This window comes from Camelina sativa, chromosome 12 (genome assembly GCF_000633955.1).
Source record: "Camelina sativa cultivar DH55 chromosome 12, Cs, whole genome shotgun sequence".
Taxonomy (NCBI): Eukaryota; Viridiplantae; Streptophyta; class Magnoliopsida; order Brassicales; family Brassicaceae; genus Camelina; species Camelina sativa.
Window position 1 is genome coordinate 30791414 of NC_025696.1, and position 17623 is coordinate 30809036.

Genomic DNA, 17623 nt, shown 5'->3' on the forward strand with positions numbered 1-17623 from the left:
TGTTGTGTATACAAGTCACGGTCGTGAGGGTTTTGAGGAATACTCTTGAACATTAAACTCTCGTGAAGATTGGATTCTGTTGGTTTTAACACGGACAGTAATGGAATTATCTAGTCCAGTGAAGTTACCAAATCGAAATTCAAGATATATGATCTATAAATTTAGAGAATCAGTTACCAGTTTTTTTAATGTTTAAAGATCAATTATGAGAAATTAGAGAAAAATATATCATAAACAAAAGAATAAATCGTCTGAATGAAGGAAAAAAAAACAAAAGAATAAATACCAAGGTTTTGTTATTTTGTTCTTTGTGTTCCCAGAAACTGAAATCAATAATGTTGTTGAATCACGGGACAGAAAAGAACAAAATAACTTTTTGAAGAAGCAGGTTTCAGTGTCTTATAATAATATCAGAGTAAAAACAAAACCACATTCAACTCTAAAGGCGCAGGGCTCCAAAATGTCTCCTCTTCTCATCCTCATCTTCATTGCCTCAACCATAACATTCAGTAGTAATTATTCTTCAGTGGCTACAACTCTACCTGACACTGTCCATCGTAACAACAAGAACCTCTTCTCAGTCTCAGGTATCATCATCACCACAAACTGGTTTTAGTATTTAGAAACTTTTCTCTTTTCTATTTTGAGAAGTTTTTGTCTTCTTCTTTGTGGATATGTGAAGGTGAGCTTAATTGCAAATTCAGACAAGCACAACAACAAAGGTTCAGAAAGGAGACAAAAGGTCATCACAGAGAATTTCAAGTTTTGTGTCCTTTCTCTGAGGTGAGATGTGCAAAGACTCGACGGATTCTGAAACATATTAGGCAAGCAAGAAGAAGAGATCATCGACACAAACAGAAGACATCACCAAGACACCTACCAAACAACGCAAACACAAACAAGAACCCAATAGACAAGAAGTTCTTTTTCCCACCTCCATTGTTTTTCCCTCCAAACCCATTTGCACCACCGTCGATTTTTCCCCCTAACCCATTTGCACCGCCACCTTCCATTTTTCCACCAAACCCGTTTGCACCACCACCTTCAATTTTCCCACCCAACCCATTTCAGCCGCCGCCACCTTCGATATTCCCTCCAAACCCGTTTCAGCCTCCTCGTGCTCCACCTCCATCAATATTCCCTCCATTATTTCCACAGCCTCCTCCTGCTCCTCCTCCATCGATATTTCCTCCATTATTTCCTCAGCCTCCTCCTCCCGCTCCTCCTCCATCAATATTCCCTCCAAACCCATTTCAGCCTCGTCCACCTCAGCCTCCTCCCACTCCTCCTCCATCGTTATTCCCTCCATTATTTCCTAAGCCTCCTCCACCCCCAGCTCTTCCTCCTCCATCAATATTCCCTCCAAATCCATTTCAGCCTCGTCCTCCTCTTCCAACTCCTCCTCCTCCGCCATGGTCTATCTTTCCTCCACTGCCACCGATCTTTCCAGGCTTAAATCCACCACCGCCACCTCCCCCTCCCCCTCCTCCACCTCCATCAATCTTTCCATTTCCTCCATTCCCGTTCTTCCCACCACCACGCAACCCTGGCCCTCCTCCTGCTTCATCTTCTTCAGCAAACAAGCAGCCTCCTTAATACGAACAAGAGTATCATAATATATATACCAAACATTTACATATCTGTTGTTGTATATGACAGTCATATATTTACATAAGGGTAAAAAATAAAATATGAGTTTTCAACTTCTACATCTGTTCCTGAATCTATAGATCTAGATACTATGGCTCAAATCAAATTTACTTCTCAAATGAAGCTCACAACATGATACAGGCATTTCATTTATTTCAACAACATGTTAGAAGTTTGTAGTACAGCAGTGTAAGAAAGAGAAGGGCAAGAAGTTATATTTATCTAGGAGACCATATGCTTGAAAAAATGCCATTAAATGGAACAATCTTTACTTATGGAGTTTTGAAAGGGAGAAAAAGCTTAAAAATACCCCATCTATTTTTTATTTGGAAGTTTAATACCTCGTCTTTTTTGGTTGGAAGAAAAATACTTCATTTAATTAAAACGTGTGATTTAATACTCAAACTAATAAATTTTGTTAGTTTCATACTTACGATTTTTTGACAAAAATAAAATTTTATTTTTACTCTTACTATATTAATTAATAATTAATTTTAAATGACTTGGTATTAATTTATAGACAATTCTTGGATTAACCCCCACTTAATTAAGGAAACAAATTATTAATTAAAGAAACAAAATCTGTATATCATTCAATTTTAAATTTATTAATTCTAAACATTATATTATAGTTTTTAATTATAATATGTAAATCTAAATTACTTTTTTATAAATTCAAAGCGACATATAATTTTGTTTAATTATGTAATTTAAACCCTAATCATATTTTTATAAACCCAAATTGAAATACAATTTTGTTTAATTGTAAAATCTAAACCCTAACCACTCTTTTATAAACCCAAACCGACATATAATTTTTTTTAATTTTAAAATCTAAACCCTAACCACTCTTTTATAAACCCAAACCGACATATAAATTTGTTTGATTGTAAAATCTAAACCCTAACCACTCTTTGTATACCCAAACCGACATATAATTTTGTTTATTTATAAAATCTAAACCTTAACCACTATTTTGTAAACCCAAACTGACATATAATTTCGTTTAATTGTAAAATCTAAACTCTAATCACTCTTTTGTAAACCCAAGAATTTTTCTTAATTTATAGGTTTATTTGAATAAAAATTAAGTTTATTTAATATTTCTTTTTATTAATTTTAATTCAATTAAAATTATAAATTAATACCATGTCATTTAAAATTAATTATTAATTGATATCGTAAGGGTAAAAATGGAATTTTATTTTTGTCAAAAAACCGTAAGTATAAAACTAACAAAATTTATTAGTTTAAGTATTAAATCACACGTTTTAATTAAATGAGTATTTTTCTTCCAACCAAAAAAGATTAGGTATTAAACTTCCAAATTAAAAATAGATGAGGTATTGTTAAGCTTTTTTTCCATTTTGAAAGTTGCTACATCTCTTCTTTTCTATCATGAGAATATGGTCCGAACTGAACCCGACTGACACCCAATCTAAGTAGCACAACTACTTCAGCTCGACAGAAGTAGCACAACTATATACACAAATCTAAACCTACTGATACCCTGGACCGAACTGAACCCGACTAAACGATAACAAATATCGAACAGTGATAAACTTGAAAGTAGAAAACCAGATTTTTTAACAATGGTGGTGCGTCGTGAGCTCGGTCCGACGAACGTTACGTGACAATGTGTTTTGTTGAGGATTCCACGTTTCATTAGGTGAAACTGAATGGATTGCAACATTGGAGTTGACTTTGCCTCGATTCAAGCTAAAATATATCATCTTTATGGTAAGCTGGACTTTGATGCCTACAAGATGTTCGACAAAATGCTTCTGGCAGAAGAAGGAAGCAACAACGTAAGCAGAGAAATCACCTTTAAGGCATGGCCATTTAAGTTCGAAACAATGTCACGAATATGACAACTCCAGGATTCTTGTTCTGTTTCATCAGAAGATGATGAAACGGAGTGGCTGCGATTACATTTACAGGACAAACACTATCTGTCATGGACTACTAGTGCTCTGCATATCAACCGTAAAGAGGAGTGAAGACTCTGAATCATAAAAGGACAGTACTCTGATTATGCAGCACAATCTCACTCTCTGGACTTCAGATATGACTGTAAGCATCAACACAATGTACATTTGATCATTGTTCACCATGTTCATCTTTCTTACCCTATTCGAACTGAATTTTTCCTTAAAGCAACCTCAAATTTACATGGCAATCCTAAGTTCTGTAATTTGACATGTTTGTTTCTTTCTTCTGGTCATTACACATTACTCATTACTCATTAGGTCGAAGCAGGAGATCATGAGATCAAACAAGAGGAACTCACTATATTTAACAAATTTGTTCATTTCAAACGATGTAAAGATCTGAGACAACAGAGGAGACGGACAGACAAGTTACTATAGTAGAGGAGAGAACTAAGTAAGACTTCCAAGAAGTTACTCACTGTATACATAAAACCTCAAGAATCACCTGAACAGCTTAGTGAACAAGTGCAGTAATCTAAACTTGTTTGTCATGATCTTATTGTTTCGCTCCGTGTATTGTGTTGATTATTTCCATCACAAAGGTATTGAACAGTGCAGTAATAACTAAAGTAGACAAAACAAGAAACCATATTATTTATTTATGAAAAAAATGTGCAATTCAAACGAGAGAAAATATCTGAGACAACATTTGGTTTACACAAGTTACTACTAATATAATAGAAGAGATGAACCCAAACGAGTTTTACATCAAGACCCCTTAATGTAGCTACCTAATTAACACTTCCTAGAAGTTATTACTAGATCATAACCTCAAATTCAATGACTGTGCAGAAGAAATAAGCTAAGATCAATCAAGTAGTTACAACGTTTCAAAGAGACAAATCAAACATTATCAGATAGCAAATTAAGGAAGAAGCTTAGTATGTCTCAAGAGCAAAGCAGAGTACTCCACGGCACCTGAAAGTCCAAAGACTGATCTTGTCGTCCTTTTTTAAGTGGTTACCCTTGACGACATCGTTCCACCCCCAGTTCAAAGCGTAATTCAAGGTCCCGTGTCCACTGTCTTTCTCCATCGCCCATATCTTAAAACGCACACCCCACTTTTCACATCTTTGGTTTACTAAAATCGCTCCAACACCAATATTATCATCGTCGTTTTCCTTGTATTCGTCTTTATTTATGGCTCGATACTCCCCTGGCGTCAAGAAGTCGTTCCTGATGAGCTGCTGGAATAGGATTAAGAGACGACTCTGGCCTGATTTCACATCACTCGCTTTTAGGCCCTTCTCAAAGATTAGCAACGGGTTTGCGGCATCAGCTCCCATTCTTCTCATCACCTGAAAAATCCAATCCGGTGCATCTGTATCCGTCCTCCTTGGGAAAGAAGCAACCTTTGCTTTCTTGAAATTACCGCCCTTCCTCTGTTGCACGGCACGCCTCTTGCGGCTTGTCGTGTTATCCTTTAGGCATGGTTCGTAAAGAGGGTCGCTCGTCTCTGTCTTCTCAGACTTAGCCGTGTTGTAACCGAGGAGTAACGAAGGGTAATTATAACAACGACGGTTCAGGAACGATGAAGACATCTTAGATTTCCCCTTCTTTGCACGTAGCTCTGCATCATACACCACAGGCTCATCAAAAAAACTAGGGTTTTTTTTGTTTTCCCTCTCGTGATCATCGAGCGATGAAGAATAAGACATTCTAGAAGCCTCATTAGGGTTTTGTAATTGTGTGTATCTTCTCTTTACCAAAGACGACCTTCTCTTCCTCGGGAAAAGATAGAAGAAACTCTTGTCGCGATCTTCTTCTCCACGACGACGACGTTGTTCTTCTTCCCAAACCATAACCGCAGTATCCGCAAGTAAAATCAAATTCGACCACATATCCTTACCTGAATCCGTGAGATGAATCATACTCATGGTGATCGAATACGGAAATTTAAAACTCAAAAAGTTGTGAGAGTGAAAGACGTATGTGATCACGAAAAAGGAAATTGTTATTGAGAGGAGGAGAGAAACGATCGAAACTGAAGAGAACAAGTGCCTCTCTTGCCTTATATACTTACATTAGGGGTAGGGTTTTTTGTTTTTTCCATTCTTCTTTTGAGTTTAGTAGTTTAATTATTGTGATTAGTAACTAATTATAGCCGTTGTGATCAAGTTAATTTGGATGATTAGGGTAATGTCATATTTACAATTTAGTCCCTACTTTGTATTTCCTTTTCGCCGAGAGTGAGAAGAGAAGTAGTGATAAAATTTTTAGGAAGTTTCTCTGCAGCTTCGTTTTTGTTTCATTTTGTTGTTGTGTATTTAATTTTATACAATAACAGTGGATAGTCTCAAAAGTTTATCAATCTTTACAAACCAAACCGTATTGTCACAACTTTACAATGAGACATGTCTACATAAAAACTTGAGATTTGAACATATAATTGCATGAAAATAGCTGACGAAAACCCAAAAAAGAACTTGAGGTATATAAACCAAAAATGTGAGAAGAACTCAATATAGTTTTCTCATTTTCCTATACCACGCAAACCAAAGGATTCTCCCCGTTGGCTCGTTTACATCCAGCTTTCCACTATATAAACCAAAAAGTGTTTTACCTAAAAATGAAGGGAGACTATCACAGGTATCTTGCTGAGTTTAAGGCTGGTGCTGAGAGGAAAAAAGCTGCTGAAAGCACTTTGGTTCCTTACAAGTCTGCTTCTTTAAGTGATTATTCTTTACTTCAGGCTTGGCCTTGCCCACAACTTCTCAGTTTTTTACTCCTGAACTCGCCTGATCGCGCTTGGAGCCATGCAAAGCAGTGTTTTATGTCATGTGAAATTGTTAACTGAATGAGCTATCTTTTCAATCTGTGCAGGCATTTGATTTGAATCAAATTGCTGAGTTGGATACTGATACGGTTCAAGGAAGTGAGAAGAGTGAAACATGGGCTAATCCTGAGGTTGCACAAGTGGATGAGTCAGCAAAGAGGAGTTAAGACTCTGAATAGGCCAGAGGCTTTGCTGTTACGGAGTCTACTCTTCATCTCTATATTGTTCCAGCATCTTGTCTTGTGTAATCGAACAAGAGTTTCATAATTTACATACCAAACACTTACATATCTGTTGTATATGACAGTCATATTTACATAGGAGTAAAGAATAAATATGAGTTTTCAACTTGTACTAGTTTGAGTACAGCAGTGTAAGAAAGAGAAGGGCAAGTTATATATTTAGGAGACCATATACTTGAAAAAAATGCCATTAAATAGAGTAATCTCTCTGCTTATGGAGTTTTGAAAGTGGCTACATCTCTTCTTTTCTACTTAGTCATGAGAATAGTTGCAGGTCGACAGAAGTAGCACAACTCTATACACCAATCTAAACCTACTGATACCCTGGACCGAATTGAACCCGACTAAACGATAACAAATATCAAACAGTGATAAACTTGAAAGTAGAAAACCAGATTTTTTTATCGTCTTATTCTCTTCTCGGAATTATTTAAATCTTTGCAATAGCTTCCCATTTCAGTAGGAGAATTCCCTTCTTCATCCGCGATGCTATCACATTTACCCTAGCAAAATAGATCAAAACATCAAAATACAATTTAAGATTAACATCAAAACATCAAATATATAAGATTCACTTGCAGTCTTGCATAGTAGTGGACTTATTTTTCGTTCGTTTCTTTCAAATGAAAAAAATGTTTACAGGCATACCTCAGAACCAAATGCAGTGACAGAATACTCACGATCTGCTCTTTTCCGAAGGCTTAACTGCACAGAAATCACAGTCTCTGACATGTTGACTCCTGATGACTTAAATGCTTCAGTCAGTGTGTGTAGTACCCTGTCAAAATCAAACCATAAACCAGTATGAGCTTCCATATAATATCTCCATCTAAATTTCCTCCAATTGTTCCATTTTAGAACCCTGAGTCTGTTCCAAGTACAATAGCAGTTTTAGGATCTTTGCATACCTAACAGCATCAGCACCTATTTAGGGAGATTAGCACTATTTCAAAGAGCGACTTACCATTATGGTTATGCCTAGGCTATTTAGACTTCCTAGCCTAAATATGTTAAAAGATCAGCCACTGTATAAAGATGAGCCCTAATTTTTACACAGGCAGGAAATGAATATACATCCCTAAGTCCTAACTATAACCTTAATCAACACTTTACTATATTAAAGAGAATGAATTAAGTAAAGAACACACAAAAGCTTTTTTCCATCTATGTAAATCTTACCTTTGTGAGCAGACAGTGGACAAGCTGGGTGATGTTTTTTCGTCCGAGTTTACCAGTTCATTCGTATTGCAAGTAATTGGTCCACAGCTTGGTTTTGGTTGCCAAAAGTCATGCTGAACAAACTGCGGCAAAGTCTCGGTAGGTACATAAGATGAAACAGCTGAAATAGGACTGTGCTCAAGAATCTTGGTACTAACTGCTCGGTCGATATCAGAATCCACAGAATTTTGCATATCCAAGAGGAAACCAGAAGAAGCAGCAACTTCATCATTACCGATTTGAGGATGGTCACCAACCTCCACAACAGACCCAAGATTATTTCCCTGCATCAAAGTTACATGAAACTATTGTCAAATAGACCACTACAGAAACAAAAGATGGAACATTATTGAAAACAACAATAAAACCATAGTTCTCTCCCTGATATAACAAAACCAACCAAAGATAGATATAATCTCCAGATAGGAGAAAGAATATACCCAAGGAATCAATTTGGTTTGGGTTTGACACCACATTTGGTGAGAACCTTCATACATCTGAACTTTTTCTTGAAGAAAGTGAATATACTCTATAACCTGAAATACAACGTAAAAGAATAAAACATGATTCTGATTCTGGAACACATGTTCTGTTCAAAAGCTATACGTTTTTTTAACTAACCTCCAATAAGAAAGAAGCTTTATCTCGTTTCTGATCATTCTGATTCTGAGGTATAATATCCATTAAACTCTGAAACCTGTACCCACCAAGAATCACAAATCAGGAAAGCTTCTACTCAGTATTGACCCTTTTTAAAAAATAAAATCAGATAAAAATCGAAACTTTTGAACATTATATTAACCTTTCATTGATTTTGCTTCTTCTTCGTTGCTCTGTCTCTGAATGTTTCGATCTACCCGAGCTTCGATTTCTCCTCACTGTTGAAGAATCGTTTCGAGAAGGCAAGTTACTGTACACTTCGGCTTCTAGTTGCTCATCTAGGTCAGGAGAGTTCATAGTTCTGAGGAGGTATGACGAAATCTACACTCCGGTGAGACGAAACTCCGGCGAGACGAGAGAGAGACTGTGATTGAGACGAAGGGGAAAAAACAAAAACAAAAAGTTAGAAAGGCCTAGAATTTAAAAAAAAAAAAACAAAAAGAAATATTGTGAGAGGGTCAAAGCCCATTTAAAAACGGATAAGGCTTTGTATTGTTGTAACTTGTAGTGGTCATAGTCAATTCAACCAAACCAAAAGTATTGAACCAGTACCGAATCAAAAGAAGATAGATACCAAACTAAAGTATACTGTTTCGGTAACTGAAATTAGAAAAGTATTAGTTTTACAGTGACAAACCGACTATAAATACCAAAAATTATCAGATAAAATATCTGAATATCCCAAAAATATCTAAAATTAAATTTTTAAAAATATTCAAATAAAAAATAAAAGATTCTAAAATATCTAAAAATTATCTGTAAATAAAATACATTATCTAAACGAATTTTTTAATCAAATATGGAATGTGAATTTCTAATAACAAAACATGATTAAGAAATTTCAGTATAGCTAAATTCAGGACTAATAAATTATAAGTATATGAACATGATTAAATGAATTTACATAATTCACATCCCTTTAATTACGTTCTCATGTTAGAGGGTTGTATGAAAGACCTCAAACGACGTTTATCTATCTCCCTTTTAATATATCTCAGCTTATATATTAAACAATACTAGGATCTGACCCACGCTACAGCGCGGAGGAAAATTTTATATACATATTCATTTTAAATAACTGTTTAGTATATAGTATAGTTATATCTCTATATTAGTCTTATTTATGATTTTACATAGAACACATTTGGGGGATACAATATACAAAATTTTATATACATGTTCATTTTAAATAACTGTTTAGTATAGTATGGTTGTATCTCTATATTAGTATTATTTATGATTTTACATAGAAAACATTTGGGGGATACAATATACAATTCATCCACATAATAATATAGTATGTATATTTTTAAAATGGACCAATATATTGCACTGATGTTGTTATTGGGCTCAGGTGGGCCGAAGTTTTGGTTTATAGTTATTTAGAAATCGTCAAAAAACAATCGGGCTTCATACGTGGGGTTTTTAATATTAAAAAAAAAGCCTGGAAAAGACATTAATTTCCGATCACCCTCCCCAAAAGAACTGATCGACTGCTTTACACCGTCTCAACTTCTCGAATCATTTCACCATCTCTAATCCTTTTGGAGAGAATTGATTGAAACCCGATTATTTCCATCACACAGTCCAGTTATGTTCTACAATTTTGGAGACCCAGTCGTACTGAAGAACAACTAAATCTTCAACGCGAAGAGAAAGGAGAAATATATTTGCCGTTGATTGTTTTCTTACACGGCGGATTAAATTGTGGGTTTTAGAAATCTCCTTATCTATCTTAGTTAATTGGGTAAGTTTATTATGATTAAGATAAATAAAACCCCTATCAATACCTTCATGGGTTTGAATTTAGCTTTATTTTTGCAATTTGAGTAATTATTATAATTGGTTTTATCCATTTTTATCAATTCTATCAGAAAAATAGTAGTCGATGTTATAAATCACTGAAAATTTCATATGTATCCTTTGCTTTAATTTGTAATGGTCTTATTGTTATGTTGCAATTTTTCTGTGAATATGTTAAGGAGATCTATAAAAACAGATGGACAAAGACACATACATCATAAACGGCAGATTATATGGTGGGTTTAACTAATCTTGTAAACTAATTCTAGTTAATTGGTTAAGTTGATATCTAGTTCTGGAATTATTAAACGACTATCACTTCTATCAAGTTTGAATTTAGCTAAATTTTATACGATTTTTACTAATTGTTAGTATTCGTTTTATCTAGTTTTCAACTTCTCTTTAGTTTCATATGTGCTGATTGATATGTACTAATTTTCCAGTGCAATTGTGAAGAATAGTAATCAAACGGAAGGACAAAGGGAGAGACAATACTGCAAATGTGAGATTTAATATTCCCGATTATATAATTAGGAGTGTTTAAGCAATTTTTACATGATATTACTGAACTGTACTAAACATCTGTAATTATATCAGGTATCTTCGTGGAACCCTACAGCTTAGATTGGAGATGACATTGTCCAACATATTTGATAATGGTAAGTATTCTCATCTACTTTAAATATTAAGATATTGATAGGTTAGATTGGTTGTTGCATATATGAAATTAGATAAATTGATTGCCAAACTTAATTTGAAAAGAAACTTATCCTTTATTAATATCATTATCATTTCACAAATGGAAATACTAAACAACTTAAACATGATAAAGCATAGAAATTTTGACATCTTTATTAAGTACTGAAACATTAAGAATAATCATTCTTGAAGTAATCCCCTGGACATACATGTCCTTGTATGAGTTATATAAGACACCATCATAAGTCCTCAAATCTTCATCACATTTTGGTCGTTTTAGAAAATGGAAAAGGAGTTTCAAACAGAAATTTCCATCAAACTTACTTGGAATATACGAAATCCTTCTATTCCCATTTGTTCTTTTCCTTCTTATGAAGCATTTTTCTTTCGGATCCCAAGTAAAGTACAATGGAATGTCCTCAAACGTTAGTGCTCTTGCTTCTGGACAGTATTTGTTGAGATCAAAGCAAGCTGAAAGCAATGGATCTTCGATGTTCTTCACTTCTTTCCCACTATCCATACTGGACGGTCTTGATGGATGCAAGATCAGTTATTGCTAAGTTGGCAGCCATTTCGTAAGCTTAAGTGATATGTGCTGAAAAACTTTGTTGGAAGGTATGAGATTTATGTGCATAAGTAATGAGTATTTATAGGTAAAATATGTTCTCATAATACATTATCATAATTGATTCACTAATTAATTCGGTAATCAAATTTCCGGAATTTTAGTGGACTGAGTTTTAGATACAGGTTTTGGAGATCAATTACGGGACTAAAAATCCAGTTGTGCTGACTAAAATTAAGGAACATTTACTTGATGATATATATTTGGTAAAGATATGAGATCATATGTTTTAGCGATTCCTTATTTTCCGAAACGAATTGTAGAAGACCTTATTTGACTAAAATTATGCATACGATTAGGGAAAATATAGTTGGCTAAGATAGGATATCTTTGAGAGTAAAAGTGAATTACTATTTCGTCTCTCAATAATTGTAATTATGATTCCTAAATTATAGGAAACGTAAAACGACCATATTTATTTTGAAGATATTTGTTTAATTGTTTTGAAGATTAATATTTAATTAAGGTTTAATGTTTATGATTTATTGTAGATTTCGGATCACCCAGTTAGAGATTTCGGATATAAACAACCCGTTATCCGATTGTGTTAATTTCGGGTTAATTTTTTATTATGACCCGACCCGAATTCTATTTGTACTTCTCTTTTACTAATATAGAGATATCTTCTCGTGAATGATTTTTTTATCCATATGGACTAAATGAACATCTATACTATTAAAAGGGAAGTATTTTTAATAAGTAGACATAGATTAAGAGATTATTACAATGAAATATCATTGAAAACTGAATAGGGATAAATATAAATAAGGAGGCAAACAGATTGAAATCAAATTGGAATCAAACAGACTGATAATAATTATACTAGCCGAACAAATATTAAATGATAATAACACATAAAATCAGAAACTATTAAGACATACTATAAAATCGGAAACAATTAAGACCTATTATAAAATCCAAAATAAATCAACCCACAAAATTAGCTAGAATTTAAACAACTAATTAAAACTAATTAACGCTTAATTTATAAGGAAGTTGATATAATCTTAGCAACTTAATCTAGGAAAATCTCAGAAATTAATACCAAAATCTCGAAAAAATCAATTAAACATAGATAATAAAGAAATCAGAATTAAATATCTCCAATACTAATTTGTACTTGCCATAACTAATCGAAAATTAAAAATCAAAACAGTCAACAGTATACCATTTTAATAACAAACTAATTGATTGTTTCTTAAAATATTGACCAATATAACAAATGTTTTTCCTTTATCGATCACAGTTGTAAATGTATTTTTGAAAATTTAGAATTATTATTTTCCTAACCATTTGGAGTGATTTTAGGAACCATAACTATTAAGAAAAATATATTTTTAATGATGAAAGATTTTTCTATAACCCTAAATGATAGCTTATTTGTTTTTGTATAAATATTGTTCCTATTGACAAGCTGATCACTCAGGTTCATCGTTGTAGTTCTATTAAAATATTTCTTTTGGTGTTTTTTTTAGTGTTTTTTGGTGTTTTTTTTTTGTTCTATAAAATCAAAATAGTTATTTTGGTGTTTTTTCTCACCTCAAGTTATTTATTTGTTTCAGATTTTTTCCCTCGGAGATTGACCCAGCGACATCTTGAGTATAAGAAAAAAGAAACCAGGAAAAGCAACTATTAAGTTAATTCACTAAACCAATAATATATTAAATTCATGTATTATAGTCTCAAAATTACATGTAAACTAAAGTTATTATTTTGCTTTTTGTACTTCAAAAAGCAAGTATATAAGATTAAGTACACATGAACATTAGGATGGAAGGTTTGACTCTGAGCGGTTAACAGGACAACGAATATGCCATTTTTGAATAAATTTAGCATCATCAGTTACATATTAAGACTCTTAATCTAATATTGGATTAGTTTCCTAAGCCTATGTTTTCTCACATTTTTTTTGTGGTTTATACAGAGTGACATGTAAAGCCAAAATCATAGGAAAAACTGTTACAATGTTTTCAATAAAAAAAAATGTAGAATACACAAGCTACACCGCACCTTTTGCACAACTCTACAGGTTTTAAATTTTATTATAACTTATATATGTTATAATAGAATATAACGTTACTGTAGTTGTAACCCTCAAGTTTTCAATAATATATTATAAGGTCTGTTCGTTTCAACCCTCAAATTACAAGTAAGCGACTTAAAAGTAATGAATTCGGTAATTAGTGTCGCTAAAACTAAACCAGAGACAGATTAAGAAAACGTGAACTTGCATGATTAAACGAACTGGCCCATAGTCTAATAGTCTAATCAGAGTTTTGAAATTGCGTGATTAAAAGACTTTTAAAAATAAATTACGATTGTAATGTCTGTATTTTCTAAGGTAAAACAGGGAGAAGAAGTTGTAAACTCTTATCCTCCTGTTTGGGCAACCAATCTTGGAGTGCTCTTTTAATTTATTAATGTATGGTTGAAAAAAAAAAACAGGAAAGAGAAAAATCAAGGCACTTCTTGATGTGTAATATACTTTACTTGTGATTGATTTTACTATATTTAGAATTATATAGATGAAAACAACATGTCATTATGTACTAGATTTATGCATCTATCTACAAATAGTGTAAGATATATATATGTGTGGTATAAAAGATAAATTGTTTTTTAATATATTACATAAATTGTAACTTCACATTTTTTTGTTTTACATTTTAGGAGTAGATTATTTTTGATTGGAAGAGAAAAAATCAAAAAGGTAAATTTTTTTTTTTGGTCGTAAAGACCAGCATAAGATCTCAAATATTTAAATTATTATTAAAACCTTAGTTATACGATAGAATATAAAATCTCAAATAGTTAAATTATTATTAAAACCTTAGTTATACGATAGAAAAACCTTAACATATACGGGACAAGACGCATTTTCAGTCCCAAAATAAACATACCGTTTTTTCTTACTACTTTTTTTAATGTATTGTCTTTATTGATAACAAAAACAAATTTGATCATTCTTTTTATCTAAACCAAATTAGAGTTTGGATCTTGAATATTAATAACATTTCTAAAAAATTGATTACAAATATGTTAGTAAATTTAGTTTTTAAAATCAATCCCGCACGTATGTGCGGGTCCGAATCTAGTACGACTTACAAAATGTTCACTCGCTTATTTATTTATAAAGACAAAGTATCCTAACTATTTATCATCTATTTCATTTCCATTTTCCATTGAACCTGCGGGGAACAATTCTTTTTGCTGGATTAATTATTACCAATATAATCATAAGAAAAAACTATTTTCCATGAATTTTAGCCTAAACTTCTAATAAACTTTGACTTTTAGCCATTCTAACATTAACACTAACTTTTCGATATATTTCTTGTTGAAAGTACACATTATCCTATCAATAATGAGTATAACCAAATAATTTGATAGGAGTAGTAAAATTCCTAAAGATGATTATGTTTTATAGAGTTTAACTCGAAAACCATGTTTGAGAATAGGGTCCGAAGCTTTTCTTTTGAAAAAAAAAAATTTATAAGTTATTATTGAATTTTTATTTTTAATTTGATTGGATGAAATAACAATATGAAATTTAAAATTGATTAAAAATACAATTTATTTGGTATAGAATGAAAACTTGTTAAAAATAAATATATTTGGATCATTTTATAAATAAAAAATTTTCACTTAAAAAATTGGAAAGATCTGAATAGTACTCTTTCAAATATTAAAAATATTATTCAATTATTTATTTTCAAGATTAAATACCATTTTCATGTTTTTAAAATAAATAAATAAATTGCAAAATCTGAATTTGAAACAGTATGGAGATAGTGAAGTGACCTTAGTGCATTGGCCAATGATAAGTTCTTAATCCACCATCACACTAAGGATCGAGTCCTGCTCTATACGAATGTAGGAATTTGACTAATGTACTGGCTTGTTATGGCCCAATGGTTAAAAAAAAACACTACCGGAAATAGTTTAATGTATAATACCGGAGATATGTCTACCCGAACCATTAAAGAATGAGCACATGGAACAACGAGCGCTTCCGAGTCGGTTTAGTGTCTCTTTGGGTCGAAATGGTTAGTGTTGCCAACTAATGCTTCTGATTTCATAAATTAATCGAGAGAGTTGGTTTGCAAACTTTTCTTGAAAGATCCTCTCATTCCGTAACTAATTTGATGCTATAGTAAGAACTATCCCATTTTTAAAAAAGATGCTATGGAATTTTTAACTTTAAGTGACTAATTTGAAATGATAAATATGCATACAAAACCTTTAGTATGAATGAGACTAATGGTGACTCTTTCTAATCCTAAAAAGAAAAAGAATCATATAGAAGGAAACCCAAGTATAAACATAAAAACATTTGGACCATTTATATTGCAGAAGGTGAGCATCTTTTATTAAGTTTGACGCGAAGACCATGCTTCATGCGGAGGATAGGACCAGGAGCTGGTTCAATCTTTTGGCCTTGGACAACCTCAATATTATAGTTTTGTAATATTTCCACCACAACTGTCTTCATTAGAGTCATAGCTACCTCCTTACCCAGGCAAGCTCTTGGGCCTGCATTAAATGTAAAGAACTTGGAGGAAGACACTTCTATAAAGCCTCTTGTTTCCGAAACCCATCTCTTGGGGTTAAAATTCAAAGCATCTTCTCCCATACTGCGTTCATCCTCCCCAACGCGTAAATAAAGATTACAATCTTCGTACTTGGGTCGACTCTATGCCCACTCGGAAGCACATCTGGTTTTACGGGAGACAAGCGCTCGAACGGAACCGGAGGGTGAAGTCTCATTGCTTCATACAAGGCACCACGTAAATACACTAGTTTGTTCAAGAACTCCATGGAATCATAAGACGACCTCTCGGGGTCACCAACTCCCGTGGTTATTCTTGGTAGATTTGTGTTGATCTCTTGGCGAATGTTAGTTACAACATGCGGGTTTTGAGACAAATGCCAAAAGAACCAAGTGAGCGCAGAAGCAGTGGTATCCCTCCCGGCTAGAATGAAAGCTAACATGGTGTCTCTAAGAAACTTCTCATCATTATGGTACTTTAAGTACATGGTTGCATTTAGCTTCATGTGGGATGTCAAAAGATCCTGACCTTCTCCACTAAAATTCTCTTTTGATCTTATATCTTCCCTCTTATCTAATATAAACTTCTTAAAAGTTCGATTTAAAGTGGCGTTAGCTTTATACAACTTCTTCTCTTGTCCGAATCCAACCAATCTTTGGAGCTTCCACAAGAACTTTGGTTTAACATGCCTATACATAATCCCTTCTCCTATATCGTTGAGAGCTTTACCAAAATCACCAACCTCTGACATTTCAATGGAGAGAGATCTAGGATCAACACACCCAGTTACTGTAATTAGAGTTGTGTCGAACGTAAACCTCCTGAACACATCTTGCAAGTCCACGACCTTTTCTTCCTCAGCTATACTATTGAAAAGAGGAACAAGCCCGTCCTTGAGTTTTTTTCTCGTGGTACTCATTGACAACTTTTGAAACCCTTGGTGGTCGACCATGGCTTTAGAAACTTTCCTCAGACTCTTCCATAGCTCCGAGTCCGCGGTGAGTATCCCATCTCCAAGAACATCAAACACTTCTTTGAAGTCAGGACCTTTGGTGTAATTGGAGGAGCTTGATGAGTTCATCATATGACGAATATTTTTGTCATCAGCAGTAAACACCATATCCATTCCAGAATACCACGGTCCTTTGAATACAAACATCAAGTTAGACTTCTCGAGACTCTCCACGCTAAAGTCATAGATTCGATGGAACTCCATGAGCAGACTAGGAAGCATCCCAAGAACTGGCCAGTTTCTAAGGAAGCCTTTATGAGGTTTCTTGAAGAGGTAGAAGAAACAAAGGAGTAAGGAAACGATGGCTATGGAAGCTTGAACTAAGCTTATTGAGGCCATTGAGTATTTGAAGTTTGATTGAAATATTGAAGTAAGTTATGATGGGTTGTTTTTAATT

The 17623-nt window shown here is 33.5% G+C and overlaps 3 protein-coding genes, 1 long non-coding RNA gene and 1 pseudogene across 4 annotated transcripts; 2 read left to right on the forward strand and 3 right to left on the reverse strand.

The window, feature by feature from the left end:
• Positions 363-1707, forward strand: LOC104732951 (vegetative cell wall protein gp1). The gene is made up of 2 exons (XM_010452558.2): positions 363-587; positions 683-1707. The coding sequence occupies exons 1-2, from the start codon at positions 461-463 to the stop codon at positions 1594-1596; spliced, it is 1041 nt and encodes a 346-aa protein (XP_010450860.1). The 5' UTR covers positions 363-460; the 3' UTR covers positions 1597-1707.
• LOC104734035 (putative B3 domain-containing protein At5g35780) lies at positions 4520-5482 on the reverse strand. Its single transcript, XM_010453547.1, has one exon. It carries the CDS (start codon positions 5480-5482, stop codon positions 4520-4522), a length of 963 nt encoding a protein of 320 aa, XP_010451849.1.
• On the reverse strand, positions 6816-8964 carry LOC104732952 (transcription factor BIM3-like). Its single transcript, XM_010452559.1, has 6 exons — positions 8680-8964; positions 8499-8574; positions 8318-8413; positions 7839-8161; positions 7308-7437; positions 6816-7162 (listed from the first exon to the last, which is right to left on the reverse strand). Exons 1-6 carry the CDS (start codon positions 8832-8834, stop codon positions 7061-7063), a joined length of 882 nt encoding a protein of 293 aa, XP_010450861.1. The 5' UTR covers positions 8835-8964; the 3' UTR covers positions 6816-7060.
• On the forward strand, positions 10015-11759 carry LOC109128110. The gene is made up of 5 exons (XR_002034569.1): positions 10015-10284; positions 10520-10576; positions 10784-10842; positions 10938-10999; positions 11489-11759. It is a non-coding gene; the product is annotated as an uncharacterized LOC109128110 (long non-coding RNA).
• On the reverse strand, positions 15879-17572 carry LOC104732953 (annotated as a pseudogene).